The sequence below is a fragment of the Phalangium opilio genome, unplaced genomic scaffold (assembly GCF_054372755.1).
Source record: "Phalangium opilio isolate 3A_F unplaced genomic scaffold, DU_Popi_V2 ptg000104l_1, whole genome shotgun sequence".
Classification (NCBI taxonomy): domain Eukaryota; kingdom Metazoa; phylum Arthropoda; class Arachnida; order Opiliones; family Phalangiidae; genus Phalangium; species Phalangium opilio.
The window spans coordinates 982,836-1,005,495 of record NW_028324206.1 but is presented as its reverse complement, the minus strand read 5'-3'; the positions used below and the strand labels follow the sequence as shown (position 1 = coordinate 1,005,495).

The 22,660-nt window shown below is 38.5% G+C and overlaps 1 protein-coding gene and 2 non-coding genes across 3 annotated transcripts; 2 read left to right on the top strand and 1 right to left on the bottom strand.

The window, feature by feature from the left end:
• Positions 1 to 1,505: 1,505 nt before the first annotated feature.
• Positions 1,506 to 12,303, bottom strand: LOC149630028 (uncharacterized). The gene is made up of 5 exons (XM_089851345.1): positions 11,516 to 12,303; positions 11,075 to 11,473; positions 8,340 to 10,917; positions 1,674 to 1,794; positions 1,506 to 1,585 (listed from the first exon to the last, which is right to left on the bottom strand). The coding sequence occupies exons 1-5, from the start codon at positions 12,301 to 12,303 to the stop codon at positions 1,506 to 1,508; spliced, it is 3,966 nt and encodes a 1,321-aa protein (XP_089707471.1).
• Positions 12,304 to 15,295: 2,992 nt separating this feature from the next.
• TRNAV-UAC (transfer RNA valine (anticodon UAC)) lies at positions 15,296 to 15,368 on the top strand. Its single transcript has one exon. It is a non-coding gene; the product is annotated as a tRNA-Val (tRNA).
• A 615-nt stretch (positions 15,369 to 15,983) lies between these two features.
• Positions 15,984 to 16,056, top strand: TRNAV-UAC (transfer RNA valine (anticodon UAC)). The gene has a single exon. It is a non-coding gene; the product is annotated as a tRNA-Val (tRNA).
• Positions 16,057 to 22,660: the final 6,604 nt, after the last annotated feature.

Sequence of the window (22,660 nt, the reverse complement as noted above, 5' to 3'; positions counted from 1 at the left end):
AATGAACGGTTTGTCAAAGGAACATCATAATGAAAAAGAAGTGGCTTCCCATATCCTAATGCTTATGCTTCGTGGTACAACCAGTCGTGTCAAATATCCCTTTGCACACTTTGCAACAAATCCATTAACAGCAGACGACTTGAATTCGATAGTATGGGAAGCAATTGGAAACAATTGGATTCTGTTATTGGTGATGGCGCTGCGACGAGTAGGAAATTTTTTGCTATGAACACTACTGATGAGGAACCACATGTTTGCAGTAATCCATATAGCCTCGATGTAGAACGGCCCATATATTTTATGTGCGATCCTCCTCACCTACTCAAAACATCTAGAAATTGTTTAAATAGTAGCACACAGGACTGTAAAGTTCACTTAACGTAAAAAAATATGCAAAATATTACTTGGAAACCTATGCAAGATATTTTTGAGAATGAGCAAGCTTGTCCTAGCAACCTTAAATAAGCCCACAAACTTTCGTGTAACCACATCAATCTCAGCTCATACAGTAAAATGAAGGTTAAATATGCACACCAAGCCAAACGGTGCCAAATGCGTTTGGGTCGATTTGATCGAAAAACGGGTGATCGAAAACTTTCCCAAATGATCGAAATCCCATTTGATCGAATCCCATTTGATTGAATCCCATTTGATCCTCGTCTATCGTTCAACATGTTTTTAAAACCAAAAATAGGTTTACTTTAGGTTATGTAATATTTAATTTTATTTTATTTTGGATATTAATACGTTTTTCTTCAAAATAACGATGCTAAAAAAATCCTATACAAAAGAACATACGGAAGGAGTGGAAGCACAAAACGAACCAATCCTAAAGAATACATGTAAGGAGTAGAAGTGCAGAACCCTAACCTAACCTAACCTAACCTGACCCTATGAAAATATTTTGGAAAAGGTACCATTTCATTTGGTAATAGGCAAAATCAAGAGGAAATACATTTGATATAAACTTCCCTCGGATAAACTTTCTTCGTCACTATATAGCAAACCTGAAAGTGTATGACTTGATTAGAAACAACACATTGTATTTAATAAACGTTCTTCGTCACTATATAGCAAATCTGAAAGTGTATGACTTGATTAGAAACAACAAGAATTATATTTGAAATTTTTAACATACCTTCGAGGATTCGAACCAGCAACCTCCCGATCCGCAATCCAATACCGTATCCATTACTCACGCGGGTCGATGAAGGCTCTTGCATTTTAGATTAAATGTATACTATTTCTATCATATTTTTATTTTAGGGGGATATATATAATTTTTATTCGATCAGAATTTCTTTCGATCAATAGGGACGAAATGCGCTCCCGTCAGAATTATTTTCAATCAAACTAATTTCGATCAAATAAGACATTTTTCGATCCCCCAATTTTCGATCATTAAGGAATATACCGGCAAATGCGATAGAGGCTGAGTTTCGTCAAAAATACTCGGAAACAGTATTTAAAATAAATAGAACTTCTTGATAAATGGTTTGACATATTCAATACTTCAAACTTTCAAGAAGCTCATTACCAAAAGGCTCTTTTTGTCCGTTAATGACAAAAGGATAGAGGTATGTAGCTAAGGTAATAAAAATTATAAATCTCATTAAATATTTTAAATGAGATATTCAATTTAATAGTGGCTGGAAAACGATTTCTTGAATTACTTTGAAGAGTGGGAAAAAATGTAGCGGAACGTCCTGGAAAATTTAAACCAGATGAAAGAAAGAAAAAGCTGCTTTCACCAGAAACGCTATCAGGTTTACGGCAAACAAGTAGGATTAACTGCTAAAGACACAGTAAATTCAATAGCATATTGTTGGTTTAATATCTTTTACTTGCAGCTAGAGCTATGGTTGGCATCTTGCAACTCTTGCTGGGAAAAGGAGTGAAATACATCATAACAGCTAATTTCAATCAGGATCCCCTTGAAATAGAATTTTAACGCCATAGACAAGCGTGTGGGGCGTTCGGAACAAATCGATAGACGTTGTATATTTTGAAGAAACAAAACCTTCATCTGCACAGCGAAATAAGCAATACAAATGTGGACAATCAATCGATTTAATCAACCGATTTTGCAACGTATATTTTACATGTTCGCTATATCACATCGACAGTCTTTAAAAGTTTTGTAATAAATTAAAGGAAAATATCAGAAGATCTCGAAATCATTGATGAAAAATACACGTTCCCTAATTACGATTAAAATACAATTAATTGACCCTAAAATTAAAGAGAGCAGTCGCGCCATTTTTTAAAAGTGACGTGAAAAACTCGCACTTACGCCGTTATTGGACATTTGGCTATCGAGTAGGAAAGTTAGATTTCTCTACTGCAGACGACGATATTTATTGATATATTGAAGGTTGACTTTGAGCTTTGATTGCAAAAATATGCCTATTTGTATTCTTGACGGCTGAAAAAGCAATTCAAGATGTAAAAATGTAAGTTTATTCGTGATTCCCAGTTTATTAAAATATCCTGGGATAATTCACGCTCGAGAAGATATAAGGGTCATTTTCGAAAGGAGAATCATTTTTTGAATACATGGTGATAAGTACATACATACATTAATCAAAAATGTCTTGATTAGAATCAAGACCTAAAAAGTATCGATAAGACTGAGGTTATCACTTGTCTGAAGGATCAGATATTAATTTTTCTTTTTAATTGAAACTTAAATGCATGCTTAAGAAAAAACAACGTTCCATTACCGTTTTCCGTTGAAATAAATTATTTTACTGGTAATCAATTTCAAAAATTTACTTATCTCGGCTTTTCGACCACAATTCCATTCCCCGAAAACATTTTATCATTACATTAATTACTTTTGGGAGAGTACGTGTATGATTTTCCGTTTTAAAAGGTTCCTAAAGACGTTACATCCCCATTCGTGACCGGCACGCTTCGCAGTGGAAAATTTTAATTATTCTAAAACCAATGGCGCCAAATTCAATAGGGACACTAAGATTTTTACTCGCGGTTTTGCAAAATGATGTAATATCAAGTGTACTTTAGTCAACCGTCGTATTGTTCTCTCTCATAGTTCAGGGCATGATCAGTGTTACTGCCCAATTTCTCTCTCTAGTTTCTAACAAGGGTTAGAGACTATTTGATATGGCACGGACAACGTTATATACATTTGTAAATTCTAAGTAGCACAAAAGGAAAAAATCCAATTTTTTTTATATTTTGGTTTCAATTAAATAAACTCATGATAGTAGTTATAACGAACAGAAAGTCAAGGGAATGGCACCGGTAATGAGCAGCAAAAAGAGAGGAAAGTTTGCTTCAAGTTAGCAGAGGGACATAGTAGTGAAAATGGTAATCTAGAATTTTGTTCGTTCAAACCTTAATATATCATGAAAAATTCAAGTGAGGAGGCGGCACTACCAAGAAAGATTGATTTTGGCAGATAACAGCGAAAAAATTATGTTCTACACACACTGGGACTATGGGAGAGTTTCAAGGCCGAGGTCGCACATTATGAAATTTCAACTCCAGTTTACATCAATTCTCCCTGGTCGTACTAGTAGCAGGTTAAGCTATAGTTTGCTCAGGTGCTGTTAGTCTCGAAAGGGTAATATAGTGCTTGAAACTTTTAAAAGGTTCTTGTCATGGCTAAACAGACCGCTATTACAGTTTTTTTTATTGTTTTATAGGTTATTTTGACACGTTATCTCCCAAAAGTAATTAATGTAATGATAAAATGTTTTCGGGGAATGGAATTGTGGTCGAAAAGCCGAGATAAGTAAATTTTTGAAATTGATTACCAGTAAAATAATTTATTTCAACGGAAAACGGTAATGGAACGTTGTTTTTTCTTAAGCATGCATTTAAGTTTCAATTAAAAAGAAAAATTAATATCTGATCCTTCAGACAAGTGATAACCTCAGTCTTATCGATACTTTTTAGGTCTTGATTCTAATCAAGACATTTTTGATTAATATCTGTTCCTTCAGTCTTCATTTTGATTAAGAATGTTAAGAAACTGTTTTACATTTTCAAAATCTGCACTAAGCAGAAACATATATAAAGAGGACCATAAATTTAGCTCAATCAGACATTTTTTATAATGATACTTAAAAAAAACGTAAATCAATAAAAGTTTGTATTCTTATTGTAATTAACATAATACAATTTTTTACCCCAGAAATAGGACCAAATTGACAATTTTACAGGATTTTTAAAAATGCTGATTTATGTCCGTTTAACATTTAGCTCAAAATTGTCATAAGGCCAATATGAAATTCGGAGATCCTTAAAACTTCACAAAGACGATCCGAGATTGTCAATTTCAAACATTTATGTAGCAAAAACTAACGTCTGTTTGATATTAAGCTAAAAACCTTAAACAAAATATAGTCAGGGCTACCCTACAAGCACCTACAAGTACCCGGGACAAGTACCTACAAGCACCCGGAGCAAGTACCTACAAGCACCCGGAGCAAGTACCTACAAGCACCCGGAGCAAGTACCTACAAGCACCCACAAGTACCTACAAGTACCCGGAGCAAGTACCTACAAGCACCCGAAGCAAGTACCTACAAGCACCTACAAGCACCCACAAGTACCCACAAGCAACCACAAGCACCCACAAGCACCCACAAGTACCCACAAGTACCTACAAGCACCCACAAGCACCCACAAGTACCTACAAGCACCCACAAGTACCCACAAGTACCTACAAGCACCCACAAGCACCCACAAGTAACCATAAGTACCCATAAGCACCTACAAGCACCCACAAGCACCCACATGTACCCACATGAACCCATAAGCACCTACAAGTACCCACAAGTACCTACAAGCACCCACAAGTACCCACAAGTACTTACAAGCACCCACAAGTACTAACAAGCACCCACAAGTACCCACAAGTACCCACAAGTACCCACAAGCACCCACAAGTACCCACAAGTACCTACAAGCACCCACAAGTACCTACAAGCACCCACAAGTACCTACAAGCACCCACAAGTATCCACAAGTACCCACAAGTATCCACAAGTACCTACAAGCACCCACAAGTACCTACAAGCACCCACAAGTACCTACAAGCACCCACAAGTACCTACAAGCACCCACAAGTACCTACAAGCACCCACAAGTACCTACAAGCACCCACAAGCACCCACAAGTAACCATAAGTACCCATAAGCACCTACAAGCACCCACATGTACCCACATGTACCCATAAGCACCTACAAGTACCCACAAGTACCTACAAGCACCCACAAGTACCCACAAGTACTTACAAGCACCCACAAGTACTAACAAGCACCCACAAGTACCCACAAGTACCCACAAGTACCCACAAGCACCCACAAGTACCCACAAGTACCTACAAGCACCCACAAGTACCTACAAGCACCCACAAGTACCTACAAGCACCCACAAGTATCCACAAGTACCCACAAGTATCCACAAGTACCTACAAGCACCCACAAGTACCTACAAGCACCCACAAGTACCTACAAGCACCCACAAGTACCTACAAGCACCCACAAGTACCTACAAGCACCCACAAGTACCTACAAGCACCCACAAGTACCAACAAGCACCCACAAGTACCTACAAGCACCCACAAGTACCTACAAGCACCCACAAGTACCCACAAGTACCCACAAGTACCCACAAGCATCCACAAGCACCCACAAGTACCCACAAGCACCCACAAGTACCCACAAGCACCCACAAGTACCCACAAGCACCCAAAAGTACCCACAAGCACCCACAAGTACCCACAAGCACCCACAAGTACCCACAAGCACCCAAAAGTACCTACAAGCACCCACAAGTACCCACAAGCACCCACAAGCACCCACAAGTACCCACAAGCACCCACAAGCACCCACAAGTACCCACAAGCACCCAGAAGTACCCAGAAGTACCTACAAGCACCCACAAGTACCTACAAGCACCCACAAGTACCTACAAGCACCCACAAGTACCTACAAGCACCCACAAGTACCTACAAGCACCCACAAGTACCTACAAGCACCCACAAGTACCTACAAGCACCCACAAGTACCCACAAGCACCCACAAGTACCCACAAGCACCCACAAGTACCCACAAGCGCCCACAAGCACCCACAAACACCCACAAGTACCTAAAAGCAATCACAAGTACCTACAAGTACCTACAAGCACCCACAAGTACCTAAAAGCACCCACAAGTACCTAAAAGCAATCACAAGTACCTAAAAGCAATCACAAGTACCTACAAGTACCTACAAGCACCCACAAGTACCTACAAGCACCTACATGCACCCACTAGTACCTACAAGCACCCACAAGTACCTACAAGCACCCACAAGTACCTACAAGCATCCACAAGTACCTACAAGCATCCACAAGTACCTACAAGCATCCACAAGTACCTACAAGCATCCACAAGTACCTACAAGCACCCACAAGCACCCACAAGTACCTACAAGCATCCACAAGTACCTACAAGCACCCACAAGTACCTACAAGCACCCACAAGCACCCACAAGTACCTACAAGCATCCACAAGTACCTACAAGCATCCACAAGTACCTACAAGCACCCACAAGTACCTACAAGTACCCACAAGTACCATAGGCAGTTGGTTACATAATTTATTAGTGGGGGGGTGGGCCTTTTCCAACTTGACTTGTTAGCTCACACAAAGCTAGGTCCCCTTGTTTTTCAACCACCACGAAATATGAACCAACTAGCTTTAAAAGTGCTAACATCATAAACTGTCTCTTTACACTTCTTAAATATCGCAGATTGGAATGGTTTTGAAAATTTAAATTTAAACATACTTAGACTTAATTATAGTCAATGAAAATTGCTTAGCGGAATGTTAGGTGTTGTACCTTCCATTTTAAACCGTTTTCAAGCCTAAAAAACGTATAGTTTTTCTAACATCGGAGCCACCGGATCGTTTTTTTTAGAAAATTTCCCATGTTATTTCTATGAGAAAAATTCCTGTTTTTCAACAAAAGGTGTGATGAATTTTATGGAAATGAAAACCACCCTTAGCAACTTTATTTTTTATAAAATTAACTAATTAATGGATCTCTTTGAAATTTTAACTACATATTGTGGGCCAGAAATGTAGTTCTGTGGAATTTTTTCAAAACAGTTAATGCAATACAAAAAAAACTACATCCAAACAAAAAACCCTCCTTATACATTAAGAGCAGTATGAAGTCATATCTAAGAGAGCTACCGCTCTCTCAGAATAAGGCTTAGATTTTATAATTGAATAAATCATCATGGTGAAAATCTAGGCCGCTTTCAGCAGATCTCAGCGCTGTTAGCAGTGTCGTACAGAAAGGGATTTTGTTGTTGAATTTTGACGTCACGGTGCTCAGCGCTGAGCCAGCGCGGTCACCAAAGAAAATAGTCGGGGTTTTGGATAGCGTGACGTAAAACGCGTAGTTCTCAGCTTGGCGGTAAAAACATGGAGATATTATTACAAATAGCTCTTGCTGATTCTGATGGGACTATACCTATTCAATTGGCGTGAAACCAGTTGATCACTCGAGAATTTTATGAGACATGTTAGGCTTTCTAATTTTAATTATAAAAGTTTTTTATCTATCGCTATAAATTTGTTATCATACAATTTTTGTTAAGCCTTGGTACCTTGCACGCTTTATTGCGCTAGCGTAATTTTTAAAACACCGATGACCGGAGAAAAGCGTTCGGCAAAGCTATGACGACAGAGCTCACCGGTTAACGTTTTCCAAAATCTGCTGTCCTTTTTTGGTGAGCTCTGCTAAAGGCAGCCCGATCAGTGAAAGGTCTGATCGTAATCGGATTATAGCTTCGTGTTTTCATGCGTTATATGGTGCGCATTTACTTTCAGTGCGTGTAGCCTCATATAAGCTTTGGTGTTATGTAACGTTAACAGTCATGTTGACAAACTAAGAAAATCGTTGAGGTGAAACGAGAGGATAGTGTTTACACGGCAACCCTGTTGTGAATCTGGCTTTGAACATAGAGGGTATACAGTTGAGGAGTAGAAAATTGGGCCTTTACAAACACGTAAAGGTAATATCCTTCCAAAGTTTTATCTCTTCATTTCCCGTTTTTCCCCCATCGGATGATTTTAATGTGTACAAGTATATCCTTATTGGATGTAAAATGTCGTCTGATTTACAGTATAATCGCTATGCTTTGTATACCTCTTTAATATTCCATAAAATTAACTTCAGTATTTGTTCATAAAAAATGAAACATTTCCATATCTGGGTAAATAAGTTTGTAAGTAGGCCTTCTCTAGACTCGGAGAGGTAATATTTTGGTTTTCTCAACTTGTTTGAATTCCTACAATATTTATCACTCTGACCGACATAATTACTTTGCGCCTTTCATTCTCTACTAGTTCTAAATTAGGTTCAGGCATGGTTTTCGGCCAGTGGTCTTTAGTTTTTCTCAACCAGTGTGGTCCTTGAAACCATAACTCATTGTCTTTTAATTTGTTTGCGCTGATGCCACGAGTTGGTAGGTCGGCGGGGTTTTCGACCCCTGGACAGTGAGCCCACTCGTAGTTTTTTGTTAATTCTTGAACCTCTTTAGCTCGATTAGATACGAAAGGTCGCCATGTCTTTTGATTGTCGGTTACCCATGACAAGGCTATTGTAGAATCCGTCCAGAGATGAATTCCTGATAATTCATCTCCAAACGTTTCTTTGACGTAATTGGTTAATCTCGCTCCCAACAGGCATCCCATTAGTTCAAGCCTAGGGAGTGTAAGGCTTTTTTCTCTTAGAGGAGCTACCCTAGATTTTGCAGTATTTAAGGAAACTCTTATTTCGTTTGATTTTGTTTGATATCTGACAAAGATTGCAGTTGAGTAAGCCTTAATACTCGCATCGCAGAAGCAATGCAACTCTAGGTTGGTGATTTCCTTTTCTCCGAGGAAGTAGTGTCTGTTTATTTTAATTTCATTTAGTTTGTGGAATTCAGTACACCATGCCTCGAATTGGTTGTTTATTTCTTCAGGTAGTTCGGAGTCCCACCCTATTTTTTCTAATTTCCAAATCTCTTGGAGAAGAAGTTTTGCGCGTATTGTGAATGGAGCTAATAAGCCTATCGGGTCAAAGATTTGCGCCACTAGACTTAAAACTTGTCTTTTTGTTCCTTTTACTCCACTTACAGCGATTAAATTGCTTAGGTCGAATCTGAAGCTATCCAAATTTGGTTCCCAGTTTAATCCTAATATTTTTGTTTCTTTTTCTTGATCTACCTTTTCAAATAGATCAAGCTCCTCTGGGTTAGAATGATTATTCCAAAGGTTTCTTAGATTTGGACAATTGGTTACCCATTTACGTAGATTCATGCCCGCTCCTTTTAGTACGCGAGCTGCCCCCACTGAGATTTCATACGCCTCTTCTACGTCTTTTCCCCCCGATATGAAATCATCCACATAAAGGTTATTTTTTAGTCTTTCTAAAACTCTGTCATTTACCTCTTTTATATTTTGCAAGTGAAACTTAATGGTACATCCCAATAAAAATGGGGATGGGCTGATGCCAAAGGGAACGCGACAAGTTCTAACAACGGTATATTCGTTATCTAAGATTTCTCCGTTTTGTTCTTTTACCCACAACAACCTGACAGAGTCCCTATCGCCCTCATCTAATTCCACCTGGAGGAAAGCTTTTTCAATGTCGCTAACTACTACTACAGGATGTTTTCTAAATTTTAAGAGTAATAGCAGTAAATCTGGGTCAAGATTCGGTCCAGGTGCTAGGCATTCGTTCAGCGATGGTTTACCCTTTGAATGGGATGAAACGTCGTATACTACGCGTAGTTTTGTGGTAGCAACGTTTTCCCTAACTACCCCCTGGTGTGGTACATAATAGGTCCCTGCCCTTTTTTCTTTGAGAGCTTCTTTGGGTACTATTTCTGTCACACCTGTTTCTAGTTGGTCTTCTATGATTTTTTTGTATTCTGTATAGTATTTTGGATCTTTTTTGAACTTTCTAATTAAGCTGTGTAGCCTTTTCTCTGCTATCTGGAAGTTATCAGGTAATGTTTCCTTACTAACTATCCAAGGGAACTTAACGCTGTACCTTTCCCCTGTAAACTCTACTTCTTCAAAAAATCTAGCCACAGTTGCGTCATCCCCTGGGTTTTTTGTTATTTCTTCTTTTATCCCGATGGATTCTAGATCCCAAAATCTATTTAAATTGTCATTTATTTGTTTTTGTCCAAGGCTGACGAGCAGAGTACTAACAGCGCTACAAGAGAACCTATTTCTCGGTGTTCCGGTAGGCCCTTGAATGGACCAGCCTAGAACGGTTTCTATAGCTACAACGTCATCACTGAATCTTTCATTTTTTCCTGATACTACCCGCCAATAATAATCGCCTCCAATTAGTATTTGTAGGTCGGAATTAATTTCTTCCGATTTACTGGAGATATCGGCTGGTTGTAGGCCTTTTTGGTTCATGATTTGTTCTATTTCCGAGCTATATATGCTTGGTACAGAGTGACAAATAAAGGGTACCTCTACAGCTTCTATTTCAACCTTTTGTTTGGGGTCTGAGCGATTTTCAAGGATTAATTTTACCCTATTTGCCTCCCTTTCGGTGGGGCTTTCTTCACCGAAGCTATATACATCTAAATATTCTTTTCTTACAATTGGAAGGTTAAGCTGCCTCGAAAGATCTTCTCTCACGAAACTTATTTGACTCCCCCCGTCCAATAATACCCTAGCGACTCCTTGTTTTTCTGGGAAGGTATTGTTGCGCACAATAGCCGTAGCGGTTTGCAGCAGCACTATTTTTTCCCCTCCTTTCACTGAGGAAACTACTTTTGGGTTAATGTTGTCTATGTTTAATTTTGATTGGGGTTTTTCTTTTAAATGGGATTGGTTTTGATCGCAAACTGCAAAATTATGCGTTCTTTTGTGACATTTTCTGCAGTTTTTAAATTTTGAAAAGCAATTTTGGGCATTATGACTAAATTTTAGACAGTTGGTACATCTACCGCTCTCGTCAATTATTTGCGTCTTTTGCTCTATAGTGAAATTTGGGCATTCTATTGTTTTATGTCCTTTTTCATCGCAAAAGATACAAAAAAAAATCCGATTGAGGTTTTGTTTGTACCGATAATGCAGAAGCGGAACCGCCAGATGAAGTTTTTCTAGGGTCCGTTTTAAATTTAAAATTTTGTTTATCGTTTAGTTTATCGTTTTGTTTAAAACTTTTAGTTTGTTCTGGTTTTCCAGCCAACAACTGGGCCATCTCTCTGCACTCAACTTGTTCCTTAAAGAACCTAATTAACTCTTCCGCGTCCCAATAATTACCATCTGCTGGTTTATATTTAAGATAATACTCCGTTCGTATTTCGACTGGAAGACACCTCAATAATGCGGGACATACATAACTAGCCTTTTCCGCGGCTGAGGTTACCCCTAATGATTTTAAACATCTTAAGTTTATTTCGCACGTGTCTAATAGACGACGTAACGCCCTAACATTATTGACTTCGTTAATTGGTTAAATACTTGCTAACTTTCTAATATGTTCATTAATAGCAACATGTGTTTTATCGTATCTTTTCTTTAACAAGTCTATTATTTCATCATAAGAGCTATCAATTTCGGGAAATCCATCTACAGCCTGAAGGGCTTCGCCATCTAAATATGATATTAAGTGAATCATTTTTTCTACCTTTGAGATATTTGTTTGATCGTGGATGGTGATTTTGTATCTTGCCCAGAAGCTCGGCCATTTCGTATGGTCTCCTCTGAACCTCAAGATGTTAATTGGCGGAAGTTTGATGCCTGAATTTCCGTTGTTTCCAGCGCTGCTTTGTTGATTTGGCGGCGTGGGTAGCGGTAGTTGCCCGATGACGGTTGATCCACCGTAGCTGGATCCTCCTTGTCCGTTTGCCCTTCTGATAGCCCTCGTTGATTTCGATTTAAAGAGAATGATGATGTCCCTCTCGTTGATGGCTTCGTTTCTTTCTTTGAATAATTCGGCTTCGTCTTCAATGAGAGACTCTACCTTGGCGTCTAGTTCTACTAGCTCTTCTTCTTTTTGTAGTAAAATGCTTAGATTGTCTTCAATATCATCTATTACAGATGAAATTGTTGTGTTTTTGAGAAGCGCGTCTAGTTCACTTATTGTTCTTTTAACTGCGTCGCGAGTGCTTTTTCTTGCAGCCCGTTGTAAATTTAATTTGTCCAGACGCGCTTGTTGCGCTTTTGAAGTTTTGATTGTTTTTGAGGATGAGGATTTCGGGTCGTTTGTTTTGTCCCCGTCCATATTTTCACCCGTAATTTCGTCTTCGTTTGGCATTGTTTCGTTTCGATTACGCGTTTAGTCCCGGGTTTCGCGTACCATGTAGAAAATTGGACTTTTGTTTTATCCAATTCCTAGGGTTTGCTGGTTCTGGGAGAGCTTTTTGTTACCGCTATATCGCCGACTGAAAAAACGATACCACGTTCTTTTTGTTTAGTTTTAATTGGGTGCTAACCGCGTTTTATTTTAGTTTAATTATCCTAAGGTTATTTTCAAAGGACAAGACTTGGTTTTATTTTATTTTATTGACGACTCAAAATTTTTACCCATCTTGCTTGCGCAGCGAAGAGCAGAGAAGTGATTCCTCTCTTTACAATGATTTCTATAGAAACCCAGGGATGACGTCAATAGACTTCATGGCGCCTTTCGGAAACATGGAAAGTTTTTTAGGGTGCGTGATCTTTACCACACACGCCCCATGTTTCACGAAAGGCAACCTGGATTTCTTTACAAAGGCTTTAATCCCTCTTTTTGGGGGTTTTTATATTTTTTCTTACAATTTTAAAGTTTACATCGAGTAAAGGACAATTTACAAGAATATTTTTGGGTTTTTGAAATTTAACTTATACAGTTTGTTATTTTATATTTAATTTAATTTGCTAAGTTATAAAATTAAGATTTAAAGAATTTTATTAAAATAAAGCATGCACATTTTTAACAGGGACGATGTATATAATTGGAGCCAGATATGTGGGTAGTCAATAAGATTACATTGTGGTCGCTTAGACCTAGCGGGGGTTCAAAGGTCGGGTTTTGAATAAAATTTCCGTCGGTACAAAGCATCAAATCTAGGAGGCTATCGTCGGAGAGTAATCCACTATTACGGGTAGGTGTGGTAATTGTTTGGGTAAGATCGCAATTAATTATAGGGGTGAGGAAGGTACGCGAGTGGGGGCTAGCCCCTGGTAGGTTCGTATAGGTTGTCCAATCTATTTTAGGATAATTAAAGTCTCCCAATAGGAGCAGAAGGTGTTGGCGAGAATCACAGTCAGATAGTCCGTCAAAAAGTTGGGAAGCGTCAAAATGTCATGATTATCGTAAGTTGGGGAGCGGTATATAACGCTGATGATGACTATTTGGGCATGTGATAGTGTTATTTGGACTATTAAAACATCTAATCCGCAATATGCAACGATGGGGGGTCTAATTGTCTAGTGGTGAGAGTTTCTAGCAAGTATAATACCACTTCGCCTCCAGGGAATGCGGACGGTCATTGTGAAATAGGTTGTAACCGTGGATAAAGTGTTCATTTGGTGAGTGATCTGGTGTCCACCAGGTTTCGGTGACGGCAGCAAGTAGAAGGCAATGTAGTTTAAATAGTAAGAGAAATTCTGCAAATTTTAAGGTACCGCACAAACTTCTTGCGTTGACTAAGATGCCTTATGAATGTTTAATTGGGGGGGGGGCAAGTTTAGGTTGTGGTGGAATGATTGATGGTAGGGAGGTCAATAAGCAATGTAGATATGTGTCTGGTGAAGGCACAAAGTGTGAAACTTCGGGGTTGAATGGTAATTGCGGAGATCGATGGTGAGGCTATTGGGGTTGTGTGTACGATGTAGCTTGACTAGATGAGGGACTTGGAGTATTGGGGTTAAAGTCAGTTTTTTTTGGTAAATCGTGTTATTGGGGAAGACGTTGTTGAACGACGGCTTGTAGTTTTGATGTGAGAGTGTTGTAACCTTTGCTGGATTGGACAGTCTTGGAGTGTAACAAGGTACTTGAAGAGTACTTGGTGGCAAGTGCAGGATAGGGTGGGCCCTAGTCTGATTAGGGGTTGTTGGCAAAAGTGGAGGGGTGTCGTATCGGTTGAAGGATTTGAAATGAGTAGTAGCATTGTCTTGTTTGAGAATAGGCGCTTGTGGAATTTGGGAGGTATCTGAGGGCCGATTGAAAGATCTTTCGCAGATTTTACCTTGGCGAATGACTAGATCGTTACGACCTTGGGCCCGAAGGAGACGCAATTGGTGACGCAACTCAGTGTGGTGTCGCCGTTGTTCTGGTGATCGGTCAACAGTGTAAGAGTAAGAAAAGCCATAATTTTGGTCTGATTTCAAGTCGTGTAGCTGACTTATAAAATTTTGTCTGTCTTTTACAGTCGGGAATTTAAATATAATTCGGCGGGGTTGTGGTTTGACGTCAGTTTTGCCGATGCGTTAATATTGAACTTGAACGAGTTCGTCGTATGTGAGGCCGGTATCGCGGAGTAGGGTCTTACAGAAGCCCTGGTAGATACATGTTTTAACCATCATGATTGTACATAATAATAAGCTAGATCTCTTGGAAAACTCAATAATACAACGTATCTATGCTTTAGTGGTTATCACGTCCGCTTTACACGCGGAAGGGTCGAGGCTCGAACCCTGGTAGATACATGTTTTAACCATCATGATTGGACATAATAATAAGCTAGATCTCTTGGAAAACTCTGAATGACCATTTATGTGTGGAGTAGTGGTTATCACGTCCGCCCAACACGCGGAAGGTCCCTGGTTCGAGCACTGGTTGATACATGCTTTGACCATCGTGATTGAACATAATAATGAGCTAGATCTCTTGGAAAACTCGGAATTACTACGTATGTATGGTGTAGTGGTTATCACATCCGCTTTACACGCGGAAGCTGCCAGGTTCGAGCCGTGGTAGATACATGTTTTGACCATCGTGATTGCACAAAATAATAAGCTCGATCTCTGGGAAAACACTGTATGACCACTTATGTATGGAGTAGTGGTTATCACGTCTGCCCAACACGTGGATGATCCCTAGTTCGAGTTCCGATAGAAAAATGTTTTGACCATCGTGATTGGACATAAAAATAAGCTAGATCTCTTGGAAAACTCTCTATGACCACTTATGTATGGAGTAGTGGTCATCACGTCTGCCCAACACGCGGAGGGTCCCAGGTTCGAGATATGGTAGATACATGTTTTGACCATCGTGATTGGACATAATAATGAGCTAGATCTCTTGGAAAACTCAGAATTACTACGTATCTGTGGTGTAGTGGTTATCACGTCCGCTTTACACGCGGAAGGTCCCAGGTTCGAGCCCTGGTAGATACATGTTTTGACCATCGTGATTGCACTTAATAATAAGGTAGATCTCTGGGAAAGATGTGTATGACCACGTATCAATGGTGTAGTGGTTATCACGTCCGCCTAACGCGCGCGGTTCCAGGTTCGAGTCCTGGTAGATACATGTTTGGACCATCATGATTGGATATAAAAATAAGGTAGATCTCTTGGAAAACTCTGTATGACCACTGATGTATGCAGTAGTGGTTATCACGTCCGCCCAACACGCGGAAGGTCCCAAGTTCGAGCCCCGATGGAAACATGTTTTGACCATCGTTATTGGACCTAATAATAAGCTAGATCACTTGGAAAACTCAATAATACAACATATCTATGCTTTAGTGGTTATCACGTCCTCTTTACACGCGGAAGGGTCGAGGCTCGAGCCCTGGTAGATACATGTTTTGACCATCATGATTGGACATAATAATAAGCTAGATCTCTGGGAAAGATGTGTATGACCACGTGTCTATAGCGTAGTGGTTATCACGTCCGCTTTACACGCGGAAGGTCTCAGGTTCGAGCCCTGGTAGATACATGTTTTGACCATCATGATTGGACATAATAATAAGCTAGATCTCTGGGAAAGATGTGTATGACCACGTGTCTATAGCGTAGTGGTTATCACGTCCGCTTTACACGCGGAAGGTCCCAGGTTCGAGCCCTGGTAGATACATGTTTTGACCATGACAAGGGATACGATGTCTTGGTAAAAGCACTAGCGGATTACTTCAACCCAGTCCCATCCGAGATAGTGGAAAGATTTAAGTTCAACTCACGTGATCGCAGACCCAGAGAGACGATAGCGAAGTACATATCAGAACTTCGTCGCATGAGCGAATTTTGCAATTATGGGACTACGCTTGACAACATGCTTATTTATAATTTTAAAATCATTCGGTGATATCATGTTTCACTATGCAGATTGGTCTTATAATTAGTAGACGAATTCATCATAAAATCACTTGATTTTCCTTTTGATTCGATGCGGACATAGATCTCAGTGCTGCCGGGCGGGGTTTAAAAAAGTAAAAGTTGGTTACCCCCTGCTTTAATGCATCAATTCAATACCACTACTGGCGTGCTTTTACTCTGTTCACGGGTATTTTGCTTTTCACGTATATTGATGACGACTACCCTTTACTCTAGACATTATTTATAACCTGCATACAGTTACCGAACCCAACAACTCTGCAATTTATTTATATCCACATACTTATTTACAGGTGGATTTATCTTTATTACATCCATCTGACCATCTGGAGTTCAGTGCTGGTTTCTGTAGCCCGATTACAAATGACATTCTCCGAAGTCTTCACACCTATTCTACATAAAACTTTACTATGCTTTTGTCATTAATCACATCATTACCTATTTCAGACTTATGATATACATATTGAGATAAACAGAGGGATTAATATACCAATTCCTGCATACTGAAATGGAAGTAGGAGTTCATTGGTTACTTGTTATGTTTCATGATTCATCTCGAGTACCAGTCGTAAAGGCCAAAGCGCGTGATCTGCGAGTTCCACAGTTACTTGCAAGGCGCGAATGGCTTGACAGTCAGTGTCTGGAGAAGCTAGTTCGTCGGCATATGGAAGAGTTATCTCGTCGGAGACAGGATTTTCAAGTGCGTCAACACCTGAATGAGGAACGGATAATTTAAATATTGATAAAAGGGTAAGTGTGTACCTCAGTCTTCAGCATGCCATTCTATGAGATTATGATATACCAATAAGCACCAAATTGTGAGTGCCAAAAGAGCATGAAATTGCTCTTGCAATTTTGGTCTTCCTAATAAAAATACTCTGTGCTCAAACTAGACTTTTAACATTCATTTTCCTCACGCTTATGTTTACGTAACAAAAGTGAAGATACAAATTGGGCCATTTCTGATTAGTTACCACGCGTGATAGGCCCCTCTCCGTTTTTAACCCATCCGCTGCACTGAGTTCTAGAAGGTCGGTGGCCAGGTGTTATACAATCTGAACAACTAATCTTAATAACAGTCAGGGGCGTAGTAATATACCAAGGGTAATTACGGTGAGTGAGTGAACGTGATATAGTTGTAAGTTAAAATGCATCGTTGATTGGAAGGAAACGTTTAAGTTCAGCCTTGCATAGTACCACAACAATGTTTTCAGGGGGATATGAAAATTATCTAATGCCTGGGGGCAGATAAATTATAAAATATATAACAATCAATCCAATCGATTTGTTTAAGTTATTGAAATACTAGTTAATCACCAACCTGTACACTTTTGGGTCAAAATAAACCTAAAGCAAAATAATGATCAATACATTTATGCAAGACACTACAGACTGAAGGTCTGGGAAAAACCAATTGAAATATGCCAAACCATGATGGTTTTTAATAAGAGATCTTCTCCAGTTAATTTTCTGCAGGTATTTGGTGCAATTTTAGGAACCCTTGTTTTGAAAAATAAAAACATATTTGATTTTAATCCAACAGATTTAAATCAAACCACCCTGTGCAGGCAAATATTAAATTAAATTATAAAAGGCATGCGCGTATTAGATTATAAAATGCATAAGATTATTATTAGATTATAAAATGCATGCTAGTATTAGATTAGATTGTAAAAAGCATGCGAGTATTAGATTATGAAAAGCATGCGATTATTAAATTAGATTGTAAAAAGCATGCGAGTATTAGATTATAAAATGAATGCAATTATTAATTTAGATTGTAAAAAGCATGCGAGTATTAGATTATAAAATGCATGCGAGTATTAGATTATAAAATGCATGCGAGTATTAGATTAGATTGTAAAAAGCATGCGAGTATTAGATTATAAAATGCATGCGAGTATTAGATTAGATTGTAAAAAGCATGCGAGTATTAGATTATAAAATGCATGCGAGTATTAGATTAGATTATAAAATGCATGCGAGTATTAGATTAGATTGTAAAAAGAATGCGAGTATTAGATTATAAAATGAATGCGAGTATTAGATTATAAAATGAATGCGAGTATTAGATTATAAAATGAATGCGAGTATTAGATTATAAAATGAATGCGATTATTAAATTAGATTGTAAAAAGCATGCGAGTATTAGATTATAAAATGCATGCGAGTATTAGATTATAAAATGCATGCGAGTATTAAATTAGATTGTAAAAAGCATGCGAGTATTAGATTATGAAAAGCATGCGATTATTAGATTATAAAATGAATGCGATTATTAAATTAGATTGCAAAAAGCATGCGATTATTAGATTATAAAATGAATGCAATTATTAATTTAGATTGCAAAAAGCATGCGAGTATTAGATTATAAAATGAATGCGAGTATTAGATTAGATAGCAAAAAGCATGCGAGTAATAGATAATAAATGAATGCGATTATTAAATTAGATTGTAAAAAGCATGCGAGTATTAAATAATAAAATGCATGCGAATATTAAATAATAAAATGCATGCGAATATTAGATTATAAAAGTTATGCGAGTATTAAATTTGTTTATAAAATGCATGCTAGTAAACGCATGTAATAAATTAAATTATAAAATGCAAGCGGGTAGTGCGAGCAATAAATTAAATTATAAAATGCAAGCGGGTAGTGCGAGCAATAAATTAGATTATAAAATGCAAGCGGGTAGTGCGAGCAATAAATTATAACACACATGCCATTAGCGTATGTAATGAATTGTATCAACAAAACCGGTGCACGCAAGATTGAGCGCGATGAAAATGATAATTTACAATGATAATGAAAAAGATTGAACATGAAGCAAACTGGAATGAAATTAAGATATTGACAATGAAGAATAGAATAAATAGCAATCAAGAATAGAATAATTAGCAATCGGGAATAAAATAATTGGCAATAAAGAATAGAGTTCATGTTAACTTGAATATGAATTAATAATATAATTGAGATGATTAATGAAAGAATCATTTTCATGGTATGCCATGAAAAAGGTGCATAACAAATTGAATTACAAAAGCAATTAGGGAGACGTTATTAACAAAACAAAAGTAAAGGTAAGTAGAGCATGCTTTGCTTCAGCATGCCACCAAAATAAAAGTTCTTCTCAGGCTCCCGTTTGTCGCCTAACTTCCTCAAAGTTCCGCTATGTTGCGTGCCCTCTGCGTAGTGGCCTCAAGCTTGAATCCTATTTTGAATTTTCTTATTAAACATTATGTAAAATCATTGATCAAGGAAAGTAAAAGAGGCATTCCATACGATAACGACCAGTGATTTTACTGCGAATCAAAAGATTGTCTGTAAATTTACTACACCATTTAAGAAACTCATAGCTTCAAACATTGAAAATCTTTGAAATAATGCAATTTTCCCTGCAATGCGCTGTTTTTATAAAGATTTGTTTGAATTCGCTGATCGCAATGCAATGGAAAGCCCTAACAGGTACTACACGTTAGTAAAAGATATTCAAGGGCCTTACATGGAAGGTTAATTAAGCCTTGTCTAGTCACACGTCCAGCTTGAAGCAGCTCATTGTCATTAGGAGGCTCAGCAGCATTCATTGGACCTCCTATATTTGGATTTGGTGCAGCTACAATGAGAAAATTTGGATTCAAGCCCTCATGTCCAAATTAACATTTCAAAATCATTTATTCTACCTCCCCCGGCAGGCATTGGCTGATCCACGCAGAAATTGTGCAGAATGCAACAAGCACTAATGATCGCGCATACCTTTCCAGGTATGTAGCAAAGGGTCCCTCCAGTCGTGTCCAAGCAGCGGAACCGCACTTTTAAAATGCCTTTGACACGTTCAATGACATTGCGGCCTAAATGATAAAGATCATCGATGAACGGCTTAAGTAAAACATAGGTCATTTAGAAGTCACATTATCTTAGAAGGGCAATACAATGGTTAGATAAGCATTGCAAAATGGCTTTAGATTACAAGAATTATCTGGCGCTGTGAACAACCCAATATTAGTTGGTTTGTGCCATCAATATGATTGCGCTTACACCAGTTTATGGTTTTTAATATACCAATATCTATATCTATTTAAATCGAAGTCCTGACTGACTGACTGACAGACTGACTGATAATCAACGCCCAGCCCAAACCGCTTGCCCTAGAAGGCTGAACATTTGCAGGAACGTTACTCATAAGTAGTAGGCGCGTACTAAGAAATATTTTTCCAATCCGCCGCCATCTTAAAAAATGGCGCCCAGAAATGTAAAAAATATTCTCTATGCAATTAAGTCCTCGCGTTTCAACCTATTTCACAAATATTTAGTACAATGGTTTCCTTTAACCTATAGATGGGCTGAATTGTATTTTGGGTTTGATTTATTACCATCTTTTTAAATGGCGGCCAAAAATTTTAAAACCCTTCTTTATGTAATAATGTCCGCGTGAAAAGTAATAAAAATATCCCGACGGGATGACGGACTGTGCCGAGTGCCTTCGCTCCTTGGGTGCTACAAAAATATTAGTCATCAGTAAAATCTACACATTCTTTATATCATTTTAGATGGAAGTTCTTATTACACGTGAGCGACGCCGCGGGTAACGGCTAGTCATCCCATAAATAGATAACTCCCGTGAGGCCACTTTTTGCTTTTCTTGGTGGAATATTCAACCAAAATAAAACTGATGGTGTACTTTCTCAATAATATGAAACCACGAAGTAAACAAATATGAATGACAGAGTTTGAAACATGAGGACGGAATTGAATAATGAAGATATTTCCCCCTTCTGGCCGCTTTGTCCAAATGTACGCGGATTAGGAACATCTTCCTATTGTCTATGCAAGATTTAAACTTTGTTCGTAGAACAGTGATTCGGGCTTGGAGTTGATTATCTGCCAGTCAGTCGGGGCTTTCGCTTATACAGGTATAGGTTAATCAAAGTCTTGACGAACTTGGAGATAATCAACGCAAGCCCTAATCGCTGTTTTACAAACAAAGTTTAAAATTTGCACAGACAATAAGAAAAATTTCCTACAAAAAGTGGGAAAATATCTTCCTTATTCAATTCCATCCGGATATTGCAATCGCTCTCATATTTATTTTCCTTTTGGTTCATCAAAAAGCGTCATATCAGTCAACTTAAGAGATAAAAAAGAGTTGTGGCATTGCTACTGATAGTTTTCACTAAAAGGGCTACAGAATATTTCTCCCCTCTCTCTCTTCATTAATTTTAGTTAAGTGTTGTCAGGCCCTTGGTGAGGCAGGTTAGTCAAGTACTGGATTAAACTGTAGCCTTCTCTCTGAAGTCTCCACTTCATCAAGGGCCGAGCATCATGGGGGAATGCAAAAAACTCACTTTGTGTAACATATGCATACTTAAAGGGACTACAAGGAATGCAATGGTGGGTGGATATAAATTATTTTACATACGTCAGAGGCATGTGAGCGAGGAGAGGCATGATTAAAAGAAACTTAGGTTGTTTTTATTCGACTTTAGGGATTTGGCACTGCAATCTCATGAAGACAAGGAAGAAGTGTCCAGTCCCACTTAATTTGGAGTCTTTTAATCTTGGTTTCACGTTGTGCCTGTGACGTACTTCAAATAATTCTTACGTACCTGTCGCTGGCTTCTTTGGATTCCCTTTAACAGCTTATAAGTCTATAAATCTTCTAATTGGGTTTTAATACCTGACATATGGCATTCATTATAACGCTGTTCATTGTTTGTAATAGCTCGCAGCAGAGGATTCATTAAAAATTATTATAGTGGGTACCCACTATCTCCAAGCAGATAGCCACGCGGCATGTCCCCAGACTTAAATCGCTCCAACACTCCACTGAAACGCTAAAGGAATGCATCATGTGTACCACCAGGCCACATGGCTACGACATCTGTAAATTTGCATTCATTGTCGCAAATCTGTTGATAATCTTGGTAATATGCATATTGTTAGACAAGTATGAAATATTACTTAATAGTTGCACATTAATGGAATAATTTCCTTTCCTGTCCAAGAATGCATTAGGATCCGTAGCTGGGGCTCTAATTCAAACATGTGTGCAGTCAATGGCACCCAGTACCTTAGGGAAAGAGCAAATAAGCCTGAATGACTCCTAAGACATTTGGAAATAAGAGATATAACACACAACATTTGGTCCAATGATTTAATATGACTTCAGCATCACCAGTAGGGAAGCGTAAGAAGTTCCTCACTCTGGTGTTAATGGCATTCATCACTCTTTCAATAGCTCTGCATACGGAGGACTGGCTCATTCCGTGCTCGTAATTACTTGCGAGGCTATGTTGGAAACCCCCAGAACCATAGAAGAGTAACGTCACTAGAACTTCATCCTCGACAG